This window comes from Filicampus tigris, chromosome 4 (assembly GCF_054856515.1).
Source record: "Filicampus tigris isolate MCC_2025a chromosome 4, RoL_Ftig_1.0, whole genome shotgun sequence".
In the NCBI taxonomy this organism is placed as follows: domain Eukaryota; kingdom Metazoa; phylum Chordata; class Actinopteri; order Syngnathiformes; family Syngnathidae; genus Filicampus; species Filicampus tigris.
In genome coordinates, this window is record NC_141220.1 from 9,880,918 (window position 1) to 9,903,477 (window position 22,560).

The 22,560-nt window shown below is 40.2% G+C and overlaps 1 protein-coding gene across 4 annotated transcripts in view; it reads left to right on the top strand.

The window, feature by feature from the left end:
* Positions 1-22,560, top strand: part of brsk2a (BR serine/threonine kinase 2a) — a 197,972-nt gene that overhangs the window by 120,227 nt on the left and 55,185 nt on the right. For all 4 annotated transcript variants that reach the window (XM_086027417.1, XM_086027415.1, XM_086027414.1 and 1 more), the window contains 2 exons: positions 14,980-15,065; positions 18,196-18,336. In XM_086027417.1, the coding sequence (XP_085883543.1) occupies positions 14,980-15,065; positions 18,196-18,336 (227 nt within the window). The remainder of the gene's footprint in view (positions 1-14,979; positions 15,066-18,195; positions 18,337-22,560) is intronic.

A 22,560-nucleotide genomic window follows, 5' to 3' on the forward strand; every position in this document is an offset into this window, starting at 1 on the left:
TGGTCCTTGTTTGCAGACCCCTGATGTCTGCCATGTTCCGTGGTTTTACAATTGAAGAGAGTAGAAGACAAAGAAGAATTCCCGCCTGTAGACTGAGCTGAAGGAAAGCTTGCTGCAATACCTGTAGCTGGACCCTGAAATACTCAAGAATGGATCAATAGTCTTTTCCACGTGAAGTGTTCATTAACCGAATCAATAATGGTTTTAATTCGACACCATGCACTTTTCCACGAGAAAGAGTCCTGCATTTCACTTCTTTTAGGACACCGCATGTTAATTTACCGGTGTTTATACGTCTGTATCACAACGTTTTGTTACAGATGATAGTTGGATCAATGGCTTTGCTTGAATACACCTCATCTAAACTAACTAATGGACTAAAGATGCAGAGCAAAGCACGTGATGAAGTAGCGGCAGATATTACAGTGGGCGGCCAAGGCACAAAATGTCTGAGGCGAAGATGAATCGCACTTGCCTTAATCTTGTTATCCCGACATTTCAGTGACACCACTGTAGCTTTCTTTTTTTCTGCCATCTCTACCTGCCCCCCTAACGATTACAGATTGACCATTCCCTCCCATCTCTGTTGTGCCGCAGGTGGAGTGGATATAGAAATGCTTCCAACACACACATTTGGTCTCACAATTTCTATCACTGTATGTTGAGTGTGTGTGTTTGTGTGTCTATACTGCAGATTTAATGCAGACATGCAGTAAAATGAATGGCTTTCATATGTTGCGGCCTTTCACGTAGATCCATCAGTTTGGGTCAGTGCAAAGCCAGAAGCCAGAGTTTTGCACACTATTTATACCTATCAGGATGGAAGCACAGAATGATGATTTTGAGAATTGTGCTGGGTGCTTTCTAGGTGCAGGAACAGCTTCAAGTCATACAATAAAACGTATTGGAGTTCATTCGCTGCAAGATTACATGCATCGATTGTCTTGACATACCGCTCTCCCGTCCACGATTCTCTTTCCCTGTCTAAATTTAGTGACAAATAATTATTGACAAATAATGACTGTTACACTTGTTTTTATCATGATCTGAACTCATTAAAATCTTGGTAAAGCTTTATTGTCTGTGTCGGACAATGTTTGCAATTTTTAACAGCCTCATTGTGGTTTTAAATATGGAAGAACCCAAACATATGTCATGTTAAATGTTATCATAAATGGTTGAAAAGATCTCCAAATCTAAAATTTTGAAAAGCTTAGTGAAACATGTAAAAGATTCTCATTGGCAAAGGTTTGCCCCCGTCAGGTCGGCCAAGCATGATCTTTTCCGGTATTGGCTAAAAGCAGATCCTCAAAAACATGATTACAGACAATTGCATGCTAGGGCTTCATGTCACACGTTTGGTGTGGTTCCAGGTAGCAGGTGCAGGAACTTGTAGTTACCGTGCTCTTTTTCAATATGAAAACTCTGATCCACTCATGATGGCAGGCATTACAAAGCACCACATTACGGTGTCCACTGAAAACACTACTAAATATCTTGTTGTTTCCTTCCTGCTGTAAGTCTCCAGGAGATACCAAGCACAATTTAAAGATACAAGGGCAATTACTGGGACATAGGCCACAACTTTTCTTATTGGCCTTTAAATTCGCCTGTTTACATCTTCATCAGTGTCATCTGCGGTGGCTGTTGGAGAAGCTGCTTTAATATGACTTTAGCATTCCTTAAGCTTATGGAATGTTATAAGGATAAATATATAATTCGAATACACTTAAACCATATACTATATAAAGTCGTAAAACGGAAGCTGTAAAGGAAATGGGTAAGCACTGTGTTTTGTTTTATGTACCTGCATGTTCATTGGTCAATGCCACTCATTGAAAAGTGCATAGAATGCATTTTTGTTGTAACTGTTGTTGTTGAATGCGCACCAATAATTTGAAATGATAATTTGTCCATGATATAACACAGCTGTAAAATAAAGAAAATCATGAAAAAATAGTTTTGCTCTTCCACTAAAATGTGTGTACATTAGGGATGTAACGATATTTAAATCTCACGGTTCTGTTTTGTCACGGTATTAAACTAATGCCGTGATAATTATTGCGATATTACCGTAAAGCTCACAGTATTGCAGTAAAACTCACGGTACTTACTGCAGGAAGGTCCATGGTACAGGTGAGACAAAGAGATGTGTAGTAGATCAGAAAGGCCGCTCTTTTTCTTAATGGCTGAGTCCTTCTTGATAAGCTTTAGTAGTTTCTATGCATTTCCCTACAACTCATGTGAAAAAGGCATCTTCAAATCATATGTGTATTAAAGGAAGGCTTCATTAATTTTACATGTGTGGCTTGATAGTAATAAATGAGTTGAGCTTTGGAAAACGCTGAAAAATACACCTCTATATTGATGTTTCGCTTTTATGGCAACATTCTCAGCACACAGGTACGTCCATATTGGGTCCAACTAGACGGTAACATATGTTATTTACTGCTGGATAATAGACACGCATTGGACAACATGGACGAGACATAGAAAAACAATGCCATAATGCATAGCAAACATTTTCAAAGGGTCAACCAGAAACAACAAACAAGGTGCACACTGGAATGTTATTCCACAATTTTTATAAAAAGTGTACTTTTTCGAGCCCCCGCGTCCACAAGATCAGGCAGGCACGTGCACGTGCAGCAAACATTTCAGCGAAGGGGAGTCGTTACCGAGTACTTTTAACGAGAAAGGGATCTGTGCTTCCTGTGATTCTCAACACTTTGCGATCCCCGCAGGCGGCAGCGGCTTGTAAGTCGTTATGTTCCTCATGCGAGTGGCGCCGCGCTCGTAAATTAAGCCGCCGAGACACCGGACCAAAGCAGCACTGTTCATCTTAAGGTAGGACAACATAGTGTATTAATTCCAGCATTGTCCATGCGTGTGTAGCTGGCAAATGAGCACCGAGTCTGCTCCACCTCCTGGTCCCACTTGTTCTCCAAAGTGTATTTTGTGCCTTCAAGAACATCCATCGCAGCATCTTTCACGTCAAAAGTGGAATCTCACTCCATAGATCTATTTCATAGTATTGGTTGGAAACGATATGGCTTCATTCTTTCAGGGTTAATGCTCTCCGTTCATTGTGCTGTCTCGTCCAAAGTTGACACACGTTACAGTTGCCTATGATGTGTTCAATGGACATGGCAGACTGCTACATTATATTTCTAATCATTTTTATTAATACATGTAGATGAAAAATAATGAAGTTGTCAAAGTAATTATAGCCAAAAATGAACTTTTTACTGCTGAAAGTGGCGTATATATGTGAAGTATCCATTTTACGTGCCTGTCTGTCCCCGTCCATCCATTGTTTACATTCGTATACCTCCACTGCTATTACTGATGCAGTAGTCATCATTGTATACCCACAATAACAAAAGTGTCCACTGAGAAATTCTGTTTACTGTACTAATTTGTTGACAATTTATTGTCATATTTTTGATTCATAACGTTAGAAATTGGATACTGTCTATTAATGGTGGTTCCTTTGGCTAAGTCTAAAAATTCAAGTCGAGTCAGACATACATGAACCCTCTTAAAAGTAACATAGAAAAAGAAAAGCCAAGTAACAATAAATAAAATAATCATGGGAATCCTTGTTACTTTCTTTTTCTCCGCGTTGTGCTATGCTTAAAAGTGTGTTTGTGTGTGGGGGGATCATCTCATCTGATCTGATATCGTACGCGAGGGTTTTGGCGTGAGAGTGACTGTCGCGAGCTGAGATGAGGGCTGTGCGAAACCGAAGTCTAAGTGCATCCTTAACCAGCCCGATCTAGATGCATCAATGCCAGGGGTCTGTGCTTGATGAGACCCCATTGCAGCTGGTGTTTTGTCGACATTAATTCAAGTGCTGCATTTCAGTCATGTGGACCAGTCAGTCAATCATCAGTGTATTTCTTGTGATGTGGTCACATTGTTTACGTGGTGAATCAGGTGCCAGTATACTGTAACAAGGAAGGAACCGAGCTCTGTTGCGTGCTTGCGTATTGCTGAACCCAAAAAACGAACATGTCATTATTTTATGCAGAAACAAGACCACAACGATATCTTTTAATACCCCAAGATCGTGGTATCATATACCGTGCCATCACTAGTGTACATATATTGTTCATATGTCAGGAAACGTGTTGCTGAATGCCACTTTTGTGTGCGTGTGTAAATGAATAACACTTGTTTCATAACCTGTCGGGGAATGAGGCCCATTGTTCCTAAATCGATATCCACTTCTCTCTCTGTTTGAATTTTGATGCTGCTCTGTGAAAAGGAGGAAATAGATTTTACCCGCAGGACACAAGCTGTGGGGATTGAAAACCCACTTGACCTATATACCATTTGGTTTCATGCGAAATAAACTTGACTGAGGTTGAACATGTGGTTGTTTTTATGGTTCTGGTGACACATCTCATCGAACGCATGAAGTGTTGTTTGGCTGATTCCGAAGATAAAGCAGAAATGGATTGAAGGCACGGAAATGAAACGGAGCAAGACAAGTCAAGATGTAAAGGGATCCCCCATTGAGCTCAACAGGAGACCTACAGACTTTTCAATTGATTTCATGGGCTTCTCCTCTTAAAACGCAACTATTGCTGTTTTGCCACGTAGATGAGATAGTCTTCACATCTGTGTCTGTTGTTTCAGACTTTCCTTTAAGATGGTGTGACACTTTTCATCCAGTCGCTCAGCCCTCAAGTGGCTTGAAGTTTTCATCAAGTTTACCCTTCATTTCCTTTTCATGTTGCTATTGTTTAATTTTTGATTGGACTTGTTGACCCACTTAAGTGTTGTGTACCCATGTGCACCACTTACCGTTGAACGTTTGTGATGCATTCTCTTTTACACTAGTTGAGTCATTTCACATGTTTTATTGTATAAGGATCATCTTCAGTTTTCGGCAGTTGTTATAATGCGTTTATTTTAGGGATGTTTTGATCAGGTTTTATGACACCCATACTGATCATGCATGAGTGAGATTGGCCGATACCGATTCCGATCACTTGGAATATCTGTATATTTTTCCATTTATTTATCCAAAATTATCTGAAAAAAAACAGCTATATTATTGCCGGATTTAAGGACAAAAATCTATATATATTTTCAAAAGCATGGAGAAATACAAAACCGTTGCTGGCACAATACAACAATCAGTCACAAAGATAACTGAAAAACTTAAATTTACCAGCTTTTAGTAACACAGTTTTTAACAGATCAAAATAATCAGCAGTCTCAAAAGACTTAATTATGCAAAAAGTCGAATAAATAACATGCCACCTAAACATCGCATGGTTCAGAATATAATCAAAGTAGAAAAAAATAGTCACATGCAGGCTTCACTTGAATAAATTATTCTATGAGTTCCTAAATTGAAATGACTCAGGAACTTTGTCTTGTGCATAAACAAACTACGTTGTGCATTTGTCACCGAGAAAAAAAGTCACTATTAATCTTGTAATCTCCCTGTGGCAATAATGCCACTTATACTGCGCTGTGTCCGCCTAGACTTTATTCAATGCAGTCGGATTAAGTTGGTTGTGTTGAAACTTTTGGCCATGCCCGCGCGAGGTACCTTTTCATGGCATATACCGTACGGTATTACAAGACGCAAATTCCACACACACAGCAGACAATGCTATGTTCACACCAACTGCGGTGGTCGGAATATTCGAATAAAGCCTTTTATTGACGATCAAAACATCCGATCACCCGCAGCTCATGCTTCGCAGCCTTGTGTTGCGTCCCTCCCCTCTGCTCGCAGCGGAGGCGCGGCTGCATTAGGGAGGCGGCACGTTTCATTTGGAGTCAATGTAGCTCGGGCGCGAGTGATGCTTTTGGACGGAGGGACGTCGTCGCGTATTAAACAACTTTTTTGCCATTTCGTCTCGCGGCAACCAAGCATGAGCTGCGGGTGATCGGATGTCTTGATCGGCAATAAAAGGCTTTGATCAAATATTCCGATCACGTAATTTTTCACAAAAATCAGCCGATCATAATTGGTGCCCGATCGATCTGAGCATCCCTAGTTTTGTTAGGGAGCGCATTATCATACAAGGGCAGTCAAAAAAGTAATGAGACCAATTTAACTAAACCTACTAATAATTGAATTGATTAAAAAGAAAAAAAACAGTTTGTTGTTTGAATACGTATTCAAGCCTTTCCTCTTCCTGTCAGACATGGCATCATTGTTGGATACACAACAGAAGATGAGAACTGCGACTGAATGTATTTGTTCATAGCGTGGTAGGGTTACAATACTTCCAATGAATGCTCTTTTCCACTCAGGTTCATAATGAACCACGTCTCATTCCCAGTCACTATACGCTTGAGAAAAGACTAAATCATCTCCTTTCAAACAAGCTTCAAAACGGGACTCCTTGTGCACGTCTGTGAACCAAAATCTTGCAAAGCTAACTCTTTTACCACGTTTGCAGCACTTCCAACGCTTATTCCCAGAAATTCAGCAATGTCATTAATGGTGGATCGATGATATTTTCTGATCAGTGCCTCAAAACTTTCATTAGTCGCAGCCCAGGATTGACCACTGAAGATGTTCTGCCACTCCTTTAGTCACAGAGGTCACTGAAAGCAGGCGCTTGTTGTTCGCCGTTGATCCTGGACGCCCACTTTTTGACTGTGCCGTGGCCTATTGCAGCGTCTCCATCCACAGTTTGCAACCTTTTGACAATGTTGAGTGGCACTTCCCCTTCCAACGCAAGAATTTCAATCACAGCTCTCTGCTTCTTACGGGCAGAAGCAATAATGTCATTTCCAAAATGTCTGACGGGAAAAGGACAGGAAAAAATGGATTTGTCGGTTAAATTAAATTGGGCTCATTCCTTTTTTTCTGCGCCTTGTATAATAATGCAATATTAAGATTTCAGTTGATTGTGTGGAATCATTTGAGGATGGTTGATCATTTTCTACTTGAAACGGTTGAGGTAAAATTGATTGCGCTGGTTGTCTGAAAGGACTCAAGGATTAAAAAAAAATGCTCAATGCTGTATATATCAGGGACATAGAGGACAATCAAAATGCTGTTTTTATCTAGTAAAACACGCACTGTATGAGAAAAAAAGTCTTAATATTGAATATTTCTGACAAAAATATATAAAATGACATAGAAAACGTAGTTATGTACGAAGTGCAACAGTTCCATATTGTATTTACCGGTAGATATGGAGTGAAGTGCAAACTATTAGCAAGCAGAGGCTATGTTGGTTTAATCCTAGTTGAAGAAGAATATGACCTGCTATATCCACACAGACCTCTGGTCATGGCACAATTCCTTCGGGGCGCATACTTCTGCTCAGTGTGACACTGTCATGGTAAATTTGAGTGATTTGTCTTCTTCCCTTTATGCATACAATGTGTATTTTCAACATGATATTTCAGTAAAATGATTCCTATCCCTAGTTCGTATCCCTAATTGTTTTCATTGAGTCTTCCAAGTGTTGTTGAAATAGTCAGTAGCAGGGAGCGTAGGTTCAGTTTGGACTAGTTTCTGTGTCATTCAGACGTTGAGGAAATTGAGCTGCTCATGTCTCGTAGGATAAGGTTTGTTTCAGTGGATGCGTGTGCGTGAAAGGGAGACACCATAGAGCATTGCAATACAATAACTGATGAGCAATGAAGTCATGTGATACGTGTCATTTTGCTGGTAACAGCAATGTTGCGATATGTCCATTCCAATACAGGACCTTGCCAACACTGTAACTGGCACCAGGCGCGATATGACAGCTTCTGGCACTATGCGCGATATGACAGCTTCTGGATCATTATGTGCATTCAGTGCATTCATGACACAGGCAGAAACACAAGTCCCTCTTGAATGCTCACTTGTACAGTCTGTGATCGTCACAGGTCACATCAGACATTCAGGGCTGTGGGTTGAATAATAACCTGTGGGCAAGAAAGCCTTCGAGGGAACTTAATAACGCATGACCTTATCAATAAATTCATAGTACCAAAATGTAGCTATGACCAGATACCTGTTATGAAAAGTAATGCACACAATAGTATATAGCACAGCAAGGTTTGTATAATAAGTCAAGTTATGACTCGACTTGTACAAGTTCAAGACAATGATCAAGACAATGATTCACTTTTGAAGGCGATTGTAAAAATCGGCTGTGAATGTTGGTGTGCCGAAGCTGAATTAAATCCCCAATGACTTTTCTCTTCATTACGTTTCAGCGTAATCGGGTCATCTCAGCTGACCAGTCTTACATTGCTTAGCTGCCGTTATTGAGTCCAGTGCACAACCGGTATTGAACAGACTCAGGTGTCAATGACCAGGCTCTTTATTAATGTTCAGAGATAATTAGTGAGCTGAGTGGGCCACCGTCGGGTCATCACCACTGTCTGCTTGAATTTCTAAACCAAATAAGAATTGCTTTCTTTGTTTGGTTTGTTTTCTCCCTGCTTTAGTAGGTGAGTTTTTTTTTCGCACACCACGGGAAGTTTTAACCATGCGAGGTGAAAAGAATCAAGCATGCCGTAGCTGCGGCAGCGTTAGCTTAGCGTTCGGTGAATCGCCTCCCACCTCCGCTGTCAATAAAGAAATGACCATTTAAACCGCAGCCTTCACAATTACATAACCACACTTTCTGAAATCGCGATTATATTGCAAATGCAATTAATCGTTCAGCCCTAGTACTAAGCATAATTAACTTGCCGCTTATAATTTGAACACATCGCTGAAAATATATAGAGTGGACTCCCTCAATTTTGAAAAATCTTTAAAAAAAACGTTTGTTTGTTTGGGTTTTAATTTGTATTGAATCATCATTTTCTGAAAAATTGGGGGGGGGGGGGGGGGGGGCGAGTTATAACATTTAAATCCTCCAGTCCACCTGCAACTCTAGTGAGGATAAGTGGTACAGGGAAAAAAATAACTTTCTGGCAGACTTGTGAATAGTTTAGTCTTCATTGACTGTTCTGGCAAATGTGCCATGAAGTGTGAAGAAAATGCACCTCCCCAAAATATCTCTCAAAACCATGCTTGAAAGTTGCAAGAAGTTTTCATTTATAAAGTTTATCAAAATGGTATCAAAAGGTATGACCTAATCCTAAATCCCAAATGTCTTTGAAAGACAAAATGTGTGAAAAATGTGACTGCAGCGATTGTGAATTGTTTGACTGAAGGACCTCAGGTTTTGCACATATTACATTCATGTTACTGTATGGTATACTAGTTCAATTTGAATTGTGTGATTATTTCAGAGAGGCTTTTTTAACCAAGGTTCCTCGTTATTATTAGTGACTATTTTATGTGGACTTCCAACTGTTGGTATTGGCACCAGTTGTCAAAATTTTCAGGTATTTTTAGACATTATTGCATGACATACTATAATACCACACTTGTTTAAAACCGTAACACTAGAAAATGAATATAGTGTGGATTAAATTTGTATCTTTTCCATCAGATGCCATCGTAGCATTTTACTTTCTGTTTTTATTTCCCATCTCTATCAATTCAAGGTCACCTTATCAGTCCTGTTGAGTAAATTATCTGTGCAAAAAGAGGGAGAGACTGAAAAGCTGACAAAAAAGACATTTCAGATGAGTGACACACCAACCTAACAAAGCCTTACGCTGCCTGCCTGTCAATGATAAATCACTCCTGTGGGTGGCTTGTGCACATGCCCGTCCACACAAACCTTGGCCTGTTGCACTCCGTCCTAAGAAACTGTGCTGGAGTTCCAAAAGATTCATGATCACAGCCTTTGACTTGGGGATCTGACAGGCCTCTCCCATTAGACTTTATCATGACCAAGGTTGTCCATGGGCACATCTGTTAGTGTGAAATAATGTAGTCTGCCAGCGATGTAAGTTGCAGCCCGATTCATCTATCAGCATGCCAGACCTGGGTAGAAACAAAGAATGAAGGTTTGACAGAAAAAAAGGGGCTATTGTTTATAGGTGAAGGATTTCGGTAAGGAAGAATGGAGAGGGATAATGAGCAAGATTTGAACGGGTGTTAGATGGATGAAGGAGAAGGACTAGCACAGACACTGTCAATATTGATGTACATGTCTCTGGCATTGATCAAACCACCCCGTGTGAGGAATTTACCTCCTTGTCACAAAAGATTACTGATCCAATCGTTATCGGAGAATCTTGCAGCATGCCTCTTTTGCCAACAATGCAGTAGTGCTAAATAGTTAAAGTTACTTTTAAATGTGAATTTAGTGGTTTATTGGGAACGGAAGCTGGCCCATTGTGGAGTTCTCAGTAGGACAAGCCCAGTAGGGAGAAACATGACTGTTGAGCAAAAAGTAGCAACGTTTGTTGCTGGAGCACCTTTAATATCATGTAAACACACCACACGGTTTACTTGTAGCAGAGTGTGAAAGAGGACACAATAGTTTCATTTGTCCTTGAAACTGATGTCAGCCATGGCTTACACTTTAACTTTAACATTGCAGCGCAACACATTTACATGTACAGTATGTAATCAAATACTGGGGACACACACGCACGCACACACACACACACGCATCAGTACACATCATCTTGGCTGCCCAGACTTCTGGTGTAGCTCTGTGATTTTGCCTCACTGGCTCACTGACTGACATACGGTACTGTATGCACTGTGTCAGTGGATATATGAACGGATGGCTGGGGGTGACTCATAGCTGGCTGGCAGTGATGGGTATGCATTAGTGTGTGTGTGTGTGTACAATATGCGAATGTGTCCACATGCCAAAAGCACGGATGGATGACGAAGCGACTGTTTCTGTCAAGGAGACCAAGCTGTACTGTTGCCTCTCGTTCTGCTCACTGATAGTTGAACACTCAGCTGCCATAACTCTTCTTCTCCTTCATACCTACGTTCTCTGTAGTCTGCTGTTTAGTATACAATATGCTCAATATTTCCCTTGTTGTGTATGTTGCGTAGGATATCATATGTTATATAAAAATATATGTATGTAAATTAATCCCACAGTCTGAGATGCAGACCTGCCCGCTTTTTGACACATTTTCTGAAAAAAAAAGAAGCAGGTAATTACTTGGTTGTTTAATTTCACACTTGGTGGGTGCCCAGGCAGTCCTGTCACCCATCTATTTGTATACAAACAATTTAAAAGGGAACTTTCCATATATATGTGATTTTAACACCATGGTGGAATGCTTTTCATGGTATCCATTTTATCACGATGCTTTGTGGAACTTTCATGTACTAATGTTTCACTCTGGCGAACTGATGCATGGCACAGCTAACAGGCTGATGCTTTATGTCTTGTGTTGATTAGCTACAAATAGGCAGCAAGACAAAAGGTGAGGGTGAGGAGGTCGTGGTACGGTTAGCAAGCTGGCACAGCCAGCGTGCTCTATAATCTTTCTTTCACTTTGGCATTTGCCATTTAGCCTTCTCCTTTACTCTGGATATGCTTCACTCCGTTCACATTCCATCTTTTGTTTTATATCGCTGGGACTCCCATGCAAGCGAAGCCACCCTTGTGTTTTTAATATCTGACACACATGACTGCCTGGTTGACTTTGATCCCCAGATTTTAGCATCAAGGGACCTTTCAATTGTCTGCCTTGGGGGGGATGACAGAAATGTCTGTGTTTTCCCTCTCGGTGCATGAGAGAGACGAGTGGACCAAAGGGTACAATATGCAATAAGCGGCGAGTGTGAGATGACAGAACTTGTGATCCAGTATTTTCCTCTCTGAAGTTTCGGGCCAGCCTCTGGATTCCTGTGACAACACGTATCTAATGTCTTTGCATCTTTGTTGCTGCCTGCCTGCCTGTCTGTCATCCTCCTCTCACTGAACTCCGAGCGCCATGATGTTGATGTTCTCCATTATTTGTTTGATCATCCATTGTGAGGCAGACCCATGATTTAAATAATCCATATACTGCTGATGGAGCATTGCAAAGCAGGCTTTCATCTTTTTGGAACTGAGTGACATTGATGACCACCAGTGCATGCGGCTTCTTATTTGTCCCATTTGTCCAGGTCCCAGAAGGCACCATCTTCCTGGTCACCCTCTGACACATGAGCTAACATGTAATTTTTCACTTCATGAATCACATAGTAAATGATGTTGACTGACTAATGCCTGCATTGTGAAAGAATCAACTAATCAGAAGTCCTGTTTGTTACAATTGTTATAAATAATACTTTTCTTCTGTCACCTCATTCAATACAATATCGCAGTCTACAGCCTCTAAACTGCGCACAGACACATAGACTAGCCAATGATTGTATAAACAGTGAGTGAGATGCCTGCCAGTAATGGCAGAGGCTCCTTCCTGTACAAGACGGCAGGACCCAAAGACAAATATGAGTCAGCACACGGGAAGAATATGTGCTGACTTGGGTAATATAACCCTGGATGATTTGAAAAGCCTATCAGGTAACGTTTTAGGACATGTCCAGGAAAATGGTGTGTGGTCTGCCGAATTTAAACATCAATTGTACAGCATGTTTTCTCCCCTTCGTGATTGCTTTTCTGCTCGCAACAACAGCATCCATCGCCGTGGTTGTAGTTAACGCAGCAATCCTCATCTGTGCTGGAGCTTATTGATCCTTTTAATGCGGCAGGATATGAAGCTGATGCGTTCCCTGTGGATCGAAGTGTTGCCAATCAGCCCATCTTGACGGGCTCCTGTTCTGACATGTTCATCAAATGATGCCCAGCCAAGAACAATCACCACATACTTAACAAGACAAATGATTTCGCTGCCAAATAAGCACTTTGGCTTTTACAATCATGTGATCTGACCTCAGTGTATGGATGTGCAACCTATTCTTCCTCTTGAGAAGCTTATTAGTTCTTCGTTAAGATAATCAATGAGTTGGATCAAGTGCAAGAATTGCTCTATATAAATAAAGTTGTATTGTATTGTAGTGTAAAACTACAGTATGTGCATGGGTGCATGCCTTTGCACTGACGGAAGCCTTAACTTGATTCGCAGGTGCGCCTGAGTGTGGTTTGCAGCTCATTTCTACCATAAGCTAGAAAGCGCATGTGGAGCCCCAAAAGACTCACCTTCATGAGTTAATGAACATCTTAAATCTTGCAATAATCAGGCGGTTTTACAGTTAAGTCTCCACATTAACTTAAGCCTCATGCTTTGTATTTCAATTAATGAAGAGTGGGTGGCTAGAGGTAGCTTAACAAGCCCGCTGCAAGCTTTGTAGCATTTCGACAGCTCATCTCGCCTTGAATCCCGTGTAGCATTAGTCTCTCTGCGGGAATCCCGGCTGCCAGCGAGAGAGGTGCTGTCAGCGCGGTCTTATCCACGCAGCACAGTGCCAGGTGAAAGTGGCATGATGCACTGCTGCTCGTAATGCTCATTAGTCGCGATTAGCCCTGATTAACCAAGCAGTTTCTCCCACTGAAGCCCAATTCACAGCTGTATGACCAGTTTAAAGATGAAAGGTAACAGGTGCTCTCCGTTCAACAAGTGGACACATAATCAGGACAAACGCAGCATGTGTGCTCTTAAAAATAACTCACGGTACATGACACAAAGGAAAGTGACGTTGATAGTGAGGCGATCGAGACATGGGAGAGCAATCGTCCCATCTCCTTCATTTGTCAAATCCACACAAAAGTGATGGAGGAAGGAACAGAGAAGAGGGGAGAGCACATGGCTGTTAACCCGGCCGGGCAGCGCCAGGGCTCTCGATAAAATTTGACCAAGTAGGCTCCGTGCTGACATTCAGTTGCAGCTTTTCATGTTGACTCCAGCTTCCAGAGATACAAGTCCAAACTCATCTTGATTTTAGCGAAAGCCAGTGCTTGCTGTTCTCCTGAAACACTGTAGAAGCCTCTCAGCATTTCTTCAAGCAAAGAAAGAAACTTAGAAACCTGTGTGGAGTCAGCGGTTAGCTCACGGTGGACGTGATACTGTTTTTGTACGGTTACTATCACAGACAGGGCGACCATCCAAACAAATATGTAATCTCCACCACAAGTACAAACACATGCTGTAGTGTGTTTGAGTGTGGGGGAATCAGATGGTCCCGCTTTTCTCTCCTTTCCAACATCTCTGGAAGGGAGCTTTGCTTTTAAATCCACGTTAAAAATGATGCTTTCCCCCCCCCCATGCCTATGGTAGATGTCTTGTAAAGGTTTTTTAAAACGGTTTTATTGCACTGTAAGTTCTTTTAGTAAATGTAGTATCTCTAGTAAAATGTATTTCATATCATAATTTTGTTTCAAATGCTTTTAAAAACAAAATAATTATTTTATTAACTACAGTTCTATTATTTGAAGCACATTGAGTTACCTTGTGTATGAAATAATAATAATAATAATAATAATGATAATACATTTCTTTTTATAAAATTAGAAATACATTTCTTTATTTCTTTTGTTATAAAATTAGCAGAAAATTGTAAAGTAATGTAATATTTTGTTGAAATGGAGATAAAAGTGGTAGGAACATAAAAGTATACATATATTTCTTCCTACTCCTTTTTGAACATGTAATGTACGTCTGTCTTTTTTTTATGCACTTTAAATGACCTTTTTTTTTTTTTATTTATTATTTTGTTAAATGTTCAAAATAAAGCAAGAAAAAAAAAGAAAATAAATAAATAAATAGAGCTTGCGCCTTGTGCTCTGTGAAACAGAAGATCCAAAACGTTTTCAACTCAAGATACAAATTAGAAATATGGAAAAATTCCTTGAACTGCATTGACATACCATCCTACTGTTCATATAAACGTGACATGCTCGCCGTCACCAATTAGTTTATCACTGTGGCGGCCTCGTGGATTTGACTGCCAATTCTTTCATCGGCCATTGAGTGTGAAGGATTTTCCACCATTAATTCTGCCTAGCAACATGTGGCTGTGCCAACGTGATGAGATAAACATTATCCAAACCATTCTGTGTGATTGCTGCTATTACATTATATCCAGTATGTTGACTTACCACTAATCAAATTCCCTTTTCTCTACCTTCCTTTCCCTTACCTTCCCCTTTGCTCCTATTTCCATTTTCTTTCATCCAGGTGGAGCGAGAAATAGCCATTCTGAAGCTCATAGAACACCCGCATGTATTAAAGCTACATGACGTCTATGAAAATAAAAAATACTTGTAAGTATCATCTTTGGATTTATTGCAAATATTCCACCACCAAGCTATTTTCTTTTAAATATTGTCTGCAAAGGTTTGTTTGTTGATTGCTGAGGTGTGTTTTTCCCCACAAATCTCAAATATGATTTTGTTGGCCCAAAGGAGTAGTTTTAATTGGCTTGGAATGATTTGAGGACAACAATGTAGCCTTAGAGGGGTCAACGTTCCATTAGTATTGGCATGAGGCATTTAATTTAGTTGCTCATGCTTGGGGAATGCTAATAGGGAGAGAAAGTATCTCTAATGTAAACAACATGACACATTCATCAGCCGCCGAACCATTTGCAGTAGGATACATTAACCATGGAGAGTGGCAGCTGTATTACACACGGACACGCATGCAGACACATTCATAAAGCTATTTGCTAACTTGGCCTGTGGTGAGTGACAAGCCCATCGGTCATTTGCAGCAGCCTCTTGATCCACGGAGGATAATTTGTCAACTAAATTCAATTAGCTCTCATCTTGAGTTTTACAGCTCAAATGGGATAAGGCACGCTGCACTTACATGCTTTAAGATTTTAAAAGGAGCAGAGTAAACTAAATATTTACATTTGCAATACAAGCGGATTATTTGAATCAGATTTTGAGCCATTTATCGTTGAGAGTTGGCCACAAGTATCATGGCCCGGTGACTAAAGCGCTCATACTAACACTGTCAGTTTGCACTTAAGGTGTCTTAAGTGAAAGCTATCAAATGAAAGCTAAACAGTGTAACAGTGCCAGCTGTCCAACAGGGAAAGATTTGTGAGGCTTTTGGCATAAATCCACAGCAAGTGGTTTCCTGTGTGTGATGATAGGTGAGAAGCACATGGAAGTTGAGTTGATACACTGTCGCATCAATATTCTATTACGGAATGCTTCATTGCCGCAAGTGAATGATCGCATCATACTGTTGATATACATGATACCTCTAAGACGAATACTGGCCATAACTGTGCAGCCAAAGATAACATAATGCAGATGTGTAAACGTGATTTAGAATACACTGGCTGAAAAGTCTTCATTTTAATCTTCGCTGTCAGTGCTGAAAGACTTCACACCATCTTTTTACATTTACAAAGGTCCCAGCAACATTTTCTTCTGGATCACATTAAAGTGCCTCATAAAATTTACAGACTTCATTTTCATGCTAGCGCAAGACTAGTCAGGCACGTTTGGGGCCGCGTTGTTCCTGCCTGGGCGTGCCGGCGCACGAAGCAGCCTCGCCCCCGACGCACCTGATAATTTGGTGACAGAAAGTAGTTTGCGCTCGGCGTAAAAAATCTTGATTTTCGTGCCAAGGCAATGGTCTAGTAGGCCAACGTGTTTGTGAATTTGGTAGACGTGCTATGCCTCACTTATTTCCGCGCACCTGAGCACATCTCACAATTTGTTGATAAAAAGTAGACTACATTTGAGACTGGCTAAAAGTTGGTCTATTTTGCAACGCTAGGTGGTCTAACACAGTTTTAGTGTATTTAATCATTATCATCTCAAAAATACTTGAATAGCACCTCCGTTACTATTGGGGAGGTAAAGGGGTCACACACGGACGCACAATCGGTAGGTGTAAGGCGGTCTCCAATTTACGACGTCACACACACGGCCGACTAAATTATCCGAAAGCACTCAGGCGTGTGCTCCGTACCGCCCTGATTTTGATGCAAATTAGGGATGCTGTGAGGATCGGTCGAGAAAACACTGTGTTCCATCCCACAATGGTGCACAAAGGCACAAATGCCCCATTGCATCCAATTCTACCGGCGCAAAGTCTAGCAAAATACCAAAAGTAATAAAACTGCACGCATGTGCGCAGTCAGACTGCGCTTGGCACTAGACTTGCACACCAAACGAAAATAGGGCCTATTGTAAATAGAAATCATCCTTTCTAGAGTCTAACTGTTCTCGGAACGTCATTAACGGTACAGTTATATTGTTTAATTTCTTTCTTAATCGTAATACAAGCAGAAAAAATAAGTTGAACTGTTGAACTTTTGAAGTAAAACATTCAATGATAGAACAAACTAAATACAACTGCTGGAGTCTTACTGCATACAGTATCACTTTTGGTGTCCATTCATTCCCTTCATGCATTCTGTTCCTTAGTTTGAAATATTTAATTTAACATCACAAACATTCTTCTGCGCTAATGGACAATTCCCATAGACACACTCCAACATCTTGTTCAGTCTTCCCCAGAAGAGTGGCACTTGTTGAGGCTGGAGGGGAAATCAACTCCATATTTTCTTTTACAGTACATGTTTTTTCCTCTTGTAGGTGTCCCATTACTTTTTCCCATACAGTTTATGGGGAGTGAGCAGGTGTATATTTCACCTGCTGTCTGACATTCCGTTTGTGCTGTAGTGAAGATAAAGGGAGGTTGAGCACAGAATAAATGAGGGGAGGCCAGTTGAGAGCAGGACAGGGCACCGGTGGCTGTCGGCCCATGGCCCGTTTCATGCGGGCCTCAGCGGAGATTCATTTCCTCATGTCCCCTTGGAGCACGGGAGCATGGCCGTGCAGTCATGATGACAGACTGCCACCAACCTCACGTGCTCCACCTAAGTAGTGGCTAAAAAATACGATCGGAGGAAATGCTCTGTGTGCGCTTCTTCTCAAAATCATTCATATTCCGCTAAACTCTACATCTAACAATAACCACGCAAAGGATTTCCCTTAAGTCTTTTTCACGTGATTAAGTGAACCAGACTGTCAGATTATAAGGTCCTTGACGTCTAAGTGTAATGCTACTGTGTCATCCTTCTGATGCCTCCCACAGGAAGGCAGTTTGTAAGAACTCTTCACATTTAAGTGCACTGGGGATAGTTTGAAGATTAAAAAACTAAACATAAAAACAAACAGTCAAAGTGACCTTTGGGATAGAACATTATTGAGTTTGGACATTTACATTGAATGACAAACGCTCACACATTACTTCATCTCATTGCAGCCTCTGGGGTGATGAGCTATTCACTTTCTTTGTGAGGTTCTTTCTTGGTGACTTTGATAAAGAAATATGAATACTGTATTTCTTTGCTCTCATCTTATAAATGTTTTTTTTTCTTTTTTTGCACTTTCCCTGATTCCCACTGCCTGCCATTCTTTTTAGGTACCTTGTACTAGAACATGTGTCTGGGGGAGAACTCTTTGACTATTTGGTGAAGAAAGGCAGATTAACACCTAAAGAGGCCAGAAAATTCTTCAGACAGATCATGTCTGCGCTGGATTTTTGTCACAGTCATTCCATATGGTAAGTGTCTGCTAATGAGTGTTTGTGTAATTTGTGTTGTGAGCAAATGAGTTGAACTTGTTTGTTACACTTGCATGGCAGATTTTGGACGTTTGTTTGCTGAAAGTAATCTGAGTTGCCAGTAGGCCCCATTGACTGTAGCGGGTGTTGTGAGATTTAAGTGTCCATCTGCTGTTTGTCCGTGGCTCTGATGCGGATTTTACCAAGAGCAATGATGAGAAAATTAAACAGGTAGCAACGCATTGCAAGAACAGCTAGATGCAAATCTGACTACTTCATTATCGCGGTAGTTGGCAATGTTCAAAAAGTAAAATTCAATTCAAAATGAAGTTTCTGAATGATTTTCATTCATGAAAGGTGAAAAAACATTTTTTTTTTATTAACATTTCTGCCCCTATGTGGGAAAAGTAATTATATACACTGAGCAATTATGTAAACATTTTCTGAATTTAAAGATTTAAACACCACGTGATGTGCTGGGTGCTCACTAAGACAGATTTATTCTAAAAAACACTTGTCATATAGTACACTTCAAATCAGCAAGCCCAGTGGAACAGGGTCTACTATGACTCATACATAATCCAAAGTTTAGCCATCTGTCACGTGCGCATACCAACTGGTGGCAACACACATGAAAAGAACCCACTCATTTGTTAAAGCACAGTCACAGTACAGCAAACAAGTGGGACACTGCCTGAAGCAAAGGTGAAGTGAAAATGCATTACACAGTGGCGTGTTATCACAAAAGCGTGTGTACGTAGAGAGAACGATGTTGCCACAAGCTTTCACTTCCATGGCCAACAATTTGGGCAAACCGGAAAGAGTCTACAAGCTAAAGTCTGTGAAACCACACAGTCAACAGGAGTAAGGCTGTGCAATTAATCGAAATTCAATTACAATTTCAATTATTACACTCCACGATTACAAAATTGGCATATCGTAAAAAAAGGATTATTAATACTAATTTTGAGTTGTTTTGAGGCATGCGCACACGAGTTACTCCGCCGCACCGCCATCTCCAAGCCAGCCAGCCAGCCAGCCCGCACCCCACAAGTCACACTGCACACGCTCCTAGTCGTTTTAACAGAGTAACAGACCTAAAAATGGCACAAGACCCGCCACAGGAACGACTTGTAAACAATCAAGGCAAGTCGAAATCGCTTATTTGGTTACATTTTGGGTTTGCCGTGGAAGACGGCAAGCAAAGACTTATAAAGTGCAAGTTGTCTCTGCATCCACCGGCAACACAACAAATCTATTCAACCATCGTTTGGTTTACGATGATGTTATGATACACCAACGCAAGAAAAAAACGAGTTAGATTTGGCGTCGTCCGCAATCGGCACGGGGGATTTATTTTAAATAACATATGTTATGCAAATATACACTACTTTCACTAGTACAAAAATAGAAACCATGCTAAACATTATTACTGTGACTTGAAGTTAAATTTCTTGTGTGGTCTATAATATGAAGTCAATTTTTTTGTGTCCATTTTTGTTTCAAATTGCTTCAAATGCAATTTGCAAACATATTATTGGTCATTATATTGTAATACAGTTTATATATGGCCTACTGTAATTTAGAAGTATTGTATGGATTACATACTAGTATGTAACAGTCAACATTTAAATTGGTTTGAACCAATCAGCATATTAAATGTATAATTTATCAGAAGCAAATTACTTTAACTTTGTTTAATATGTGTGAATATTACTTTAAAAACAAAACAAAAAAGGCTTCAGACAAAGGTCTAAACGTATAGGTGAATAGCATGTCTGTTATTCTGTCAAAATTGGCATTTTACTCCAAGCAGTTTACTACTTTCACAATTTATAAGTGCATAGCAAGTTAACTCCAATGCACTGTTTGTTTATACAAGGAAACTATAAACTTTAATTTATACATTTGCACAAAAATAATTAATTTAATATACATTGCTGGGTCCAAAAGGAACTTAAATTATTATAGTGTTTCAAAGAATATTGTCTTAATATTTTTTTACATGATTAAATCTGTTCTTGTTTTGTAGAGAAAATAAATAATCGTTTGATTAATCGTGATTTCAATTATTACCAAAATAATCGTGATTAATATTTTTTTTATAATCAAGCAGCCCAAAACAGGAGGGAAGAGTTTGACGAAGAGTTTAGAAGAGCACAAGTTTGCAATGTTGCACATTTACCTTCAAACTGAAGTGTTAACTCTCTGTGCAATCACTGTCCCCATCATATCTTGCAGATTATGTCGGTATCCAACACCTTCAATCCAAACCATGTTCATACTATTGACATTGCACCGGTCTTTTGAACAATCTCCTCATCCTGAAGTGTGCTCACCACACTCACTGCCATTTTCTAGACAACTGCATATTTTGATCATGTCATAGCCTATTGCGATGGGCCGTTAAAGTAAAAATCTTTACTTTTGGCCAAATCTATACATCATCATACCACTTAAACTCTTTATACCTCGCACCCTTATGTCAAATTAATATATATGTATCCCACCCATCCATCCATCCATTATCCGAACCACTTATCCTCACGAGTGTCTGTCACAATATTTACCATATTGACTTATCGTTCCATGAATAAAATGGACAGGATTTTTTGTTTTGGACTCAATAAATTGTCATTTACATACGTGTTTATTTACATATGCCATCAACTTTCAGTCGAGCTGTTTGTTCCTTCTCCTGTCAGTCACCAGGCTCGCCACTGTGGGAGTATGAATACTGAAAAAAATGATCTTGTCTCAATTTAGACACACATTTTCTTTCTCAGTGTAAAATCTGGGCGTGTTTAATTGAACACAAAGCTGATGTGTTTACAGGGGACCATGACTGTTGGATGAATGACAACAGGATAATTGCACCTTCTGCCATGCAATGGAAGATCATTTGATTTTTCTGCCTGTCACTACACACCGCTTGCATAAGTAGAAAAAGCCTTACATTGATGAATACAATTTTAAAAAAAATACACTCAATCATCAACAACAAAAATACAAATAATCCGTCCATTATCCGGATCGCTTGTCCTATTACTTACTACTACTACTATTACTACTACTACTAATAATAATACTGCTGTGAACATACTTCACTTTTAAACTAAAATTTTCAGACTTTTTATATTCAAACGAAATTTACAAAACAGCCATCGCAGCCTTGTGCAACCAGGTGAAAGAGGACATTCTGAAGAAGATGAAAGACATCTCATTTTACTCTGCCGCCACAAATATGTGGTTGTCTGTGTTGGGTTAATAATTTGTTGAAGTGCATTTTTCTTAAGAGAGCCAGAGTCATTTTTTAGTATTTACATTTTTTATCCATCCATCCATTATCTATACCGCTTCTCCTCACAAGGGTCGCGGGGCATGCTGGAGCCTATCCCAGCTGTCTTCGGGCAGTAGGCGGGGGACACCCTGAATTGGTTGCCAGCCAATTGCAGGGCACACAGAGACAAACATCCGCGCTCACAATCACACCTAGGGGCAATTTAGAGAGTCCAATCAACTTACCATGCATGTTTTTGGAATGTGGGAGGAAACCGGAGTACCCGGAGAAAACCCACGCAGGCACAGGGAGAACATGCAAACTCCACACAGGGAGGCCGGGGCCGGGATCGAACCCACGACCTCCGAACTGTGAGGCGGACGTGCTAACCAGTCGTCCACCGTGCCGCTTACATTTTTTAATCTTTTTTAATTTTTATTTTTTTTAATCTTACTGTTCTACATTTCAATGCAAATATTCATTATTGTTGAGAACGATAATTGCTCTTAAAAAGGATATACTGTAATAATTATTTTGCTCTAATATCATCACTATATCAGTGGCAGAAACCAATACCGTAAAACGAAAAGATCTGCTATTGTTTATCCTGATAGTTTCTAGGAAATGATCTCGTTGTTATTGTGACAGACCTAGATGTACCGTATGTTTGGATCATGCCAAGATGAGCATCATAATGTGCTTCCTTTCATCAGTGTGCCTGCTGTTGCGAGAGGAAAAGTTGCACGGGCTGGGGAAGCCGGTGCTGTGCACTAAATGACCAGGAGATAGATTTGCATATTTTTGTTTGTCACTGGGGCAGTTAAAAGGGAACACTGTAATTGCATTGTTTTTCAAGTGAGTATGCAGAGTTGAATTCATATTTGAATATGTGCAGGTGACTTGTTTGATATGCTTAGTTTGCACACTTCATTTATTGTGAAAGC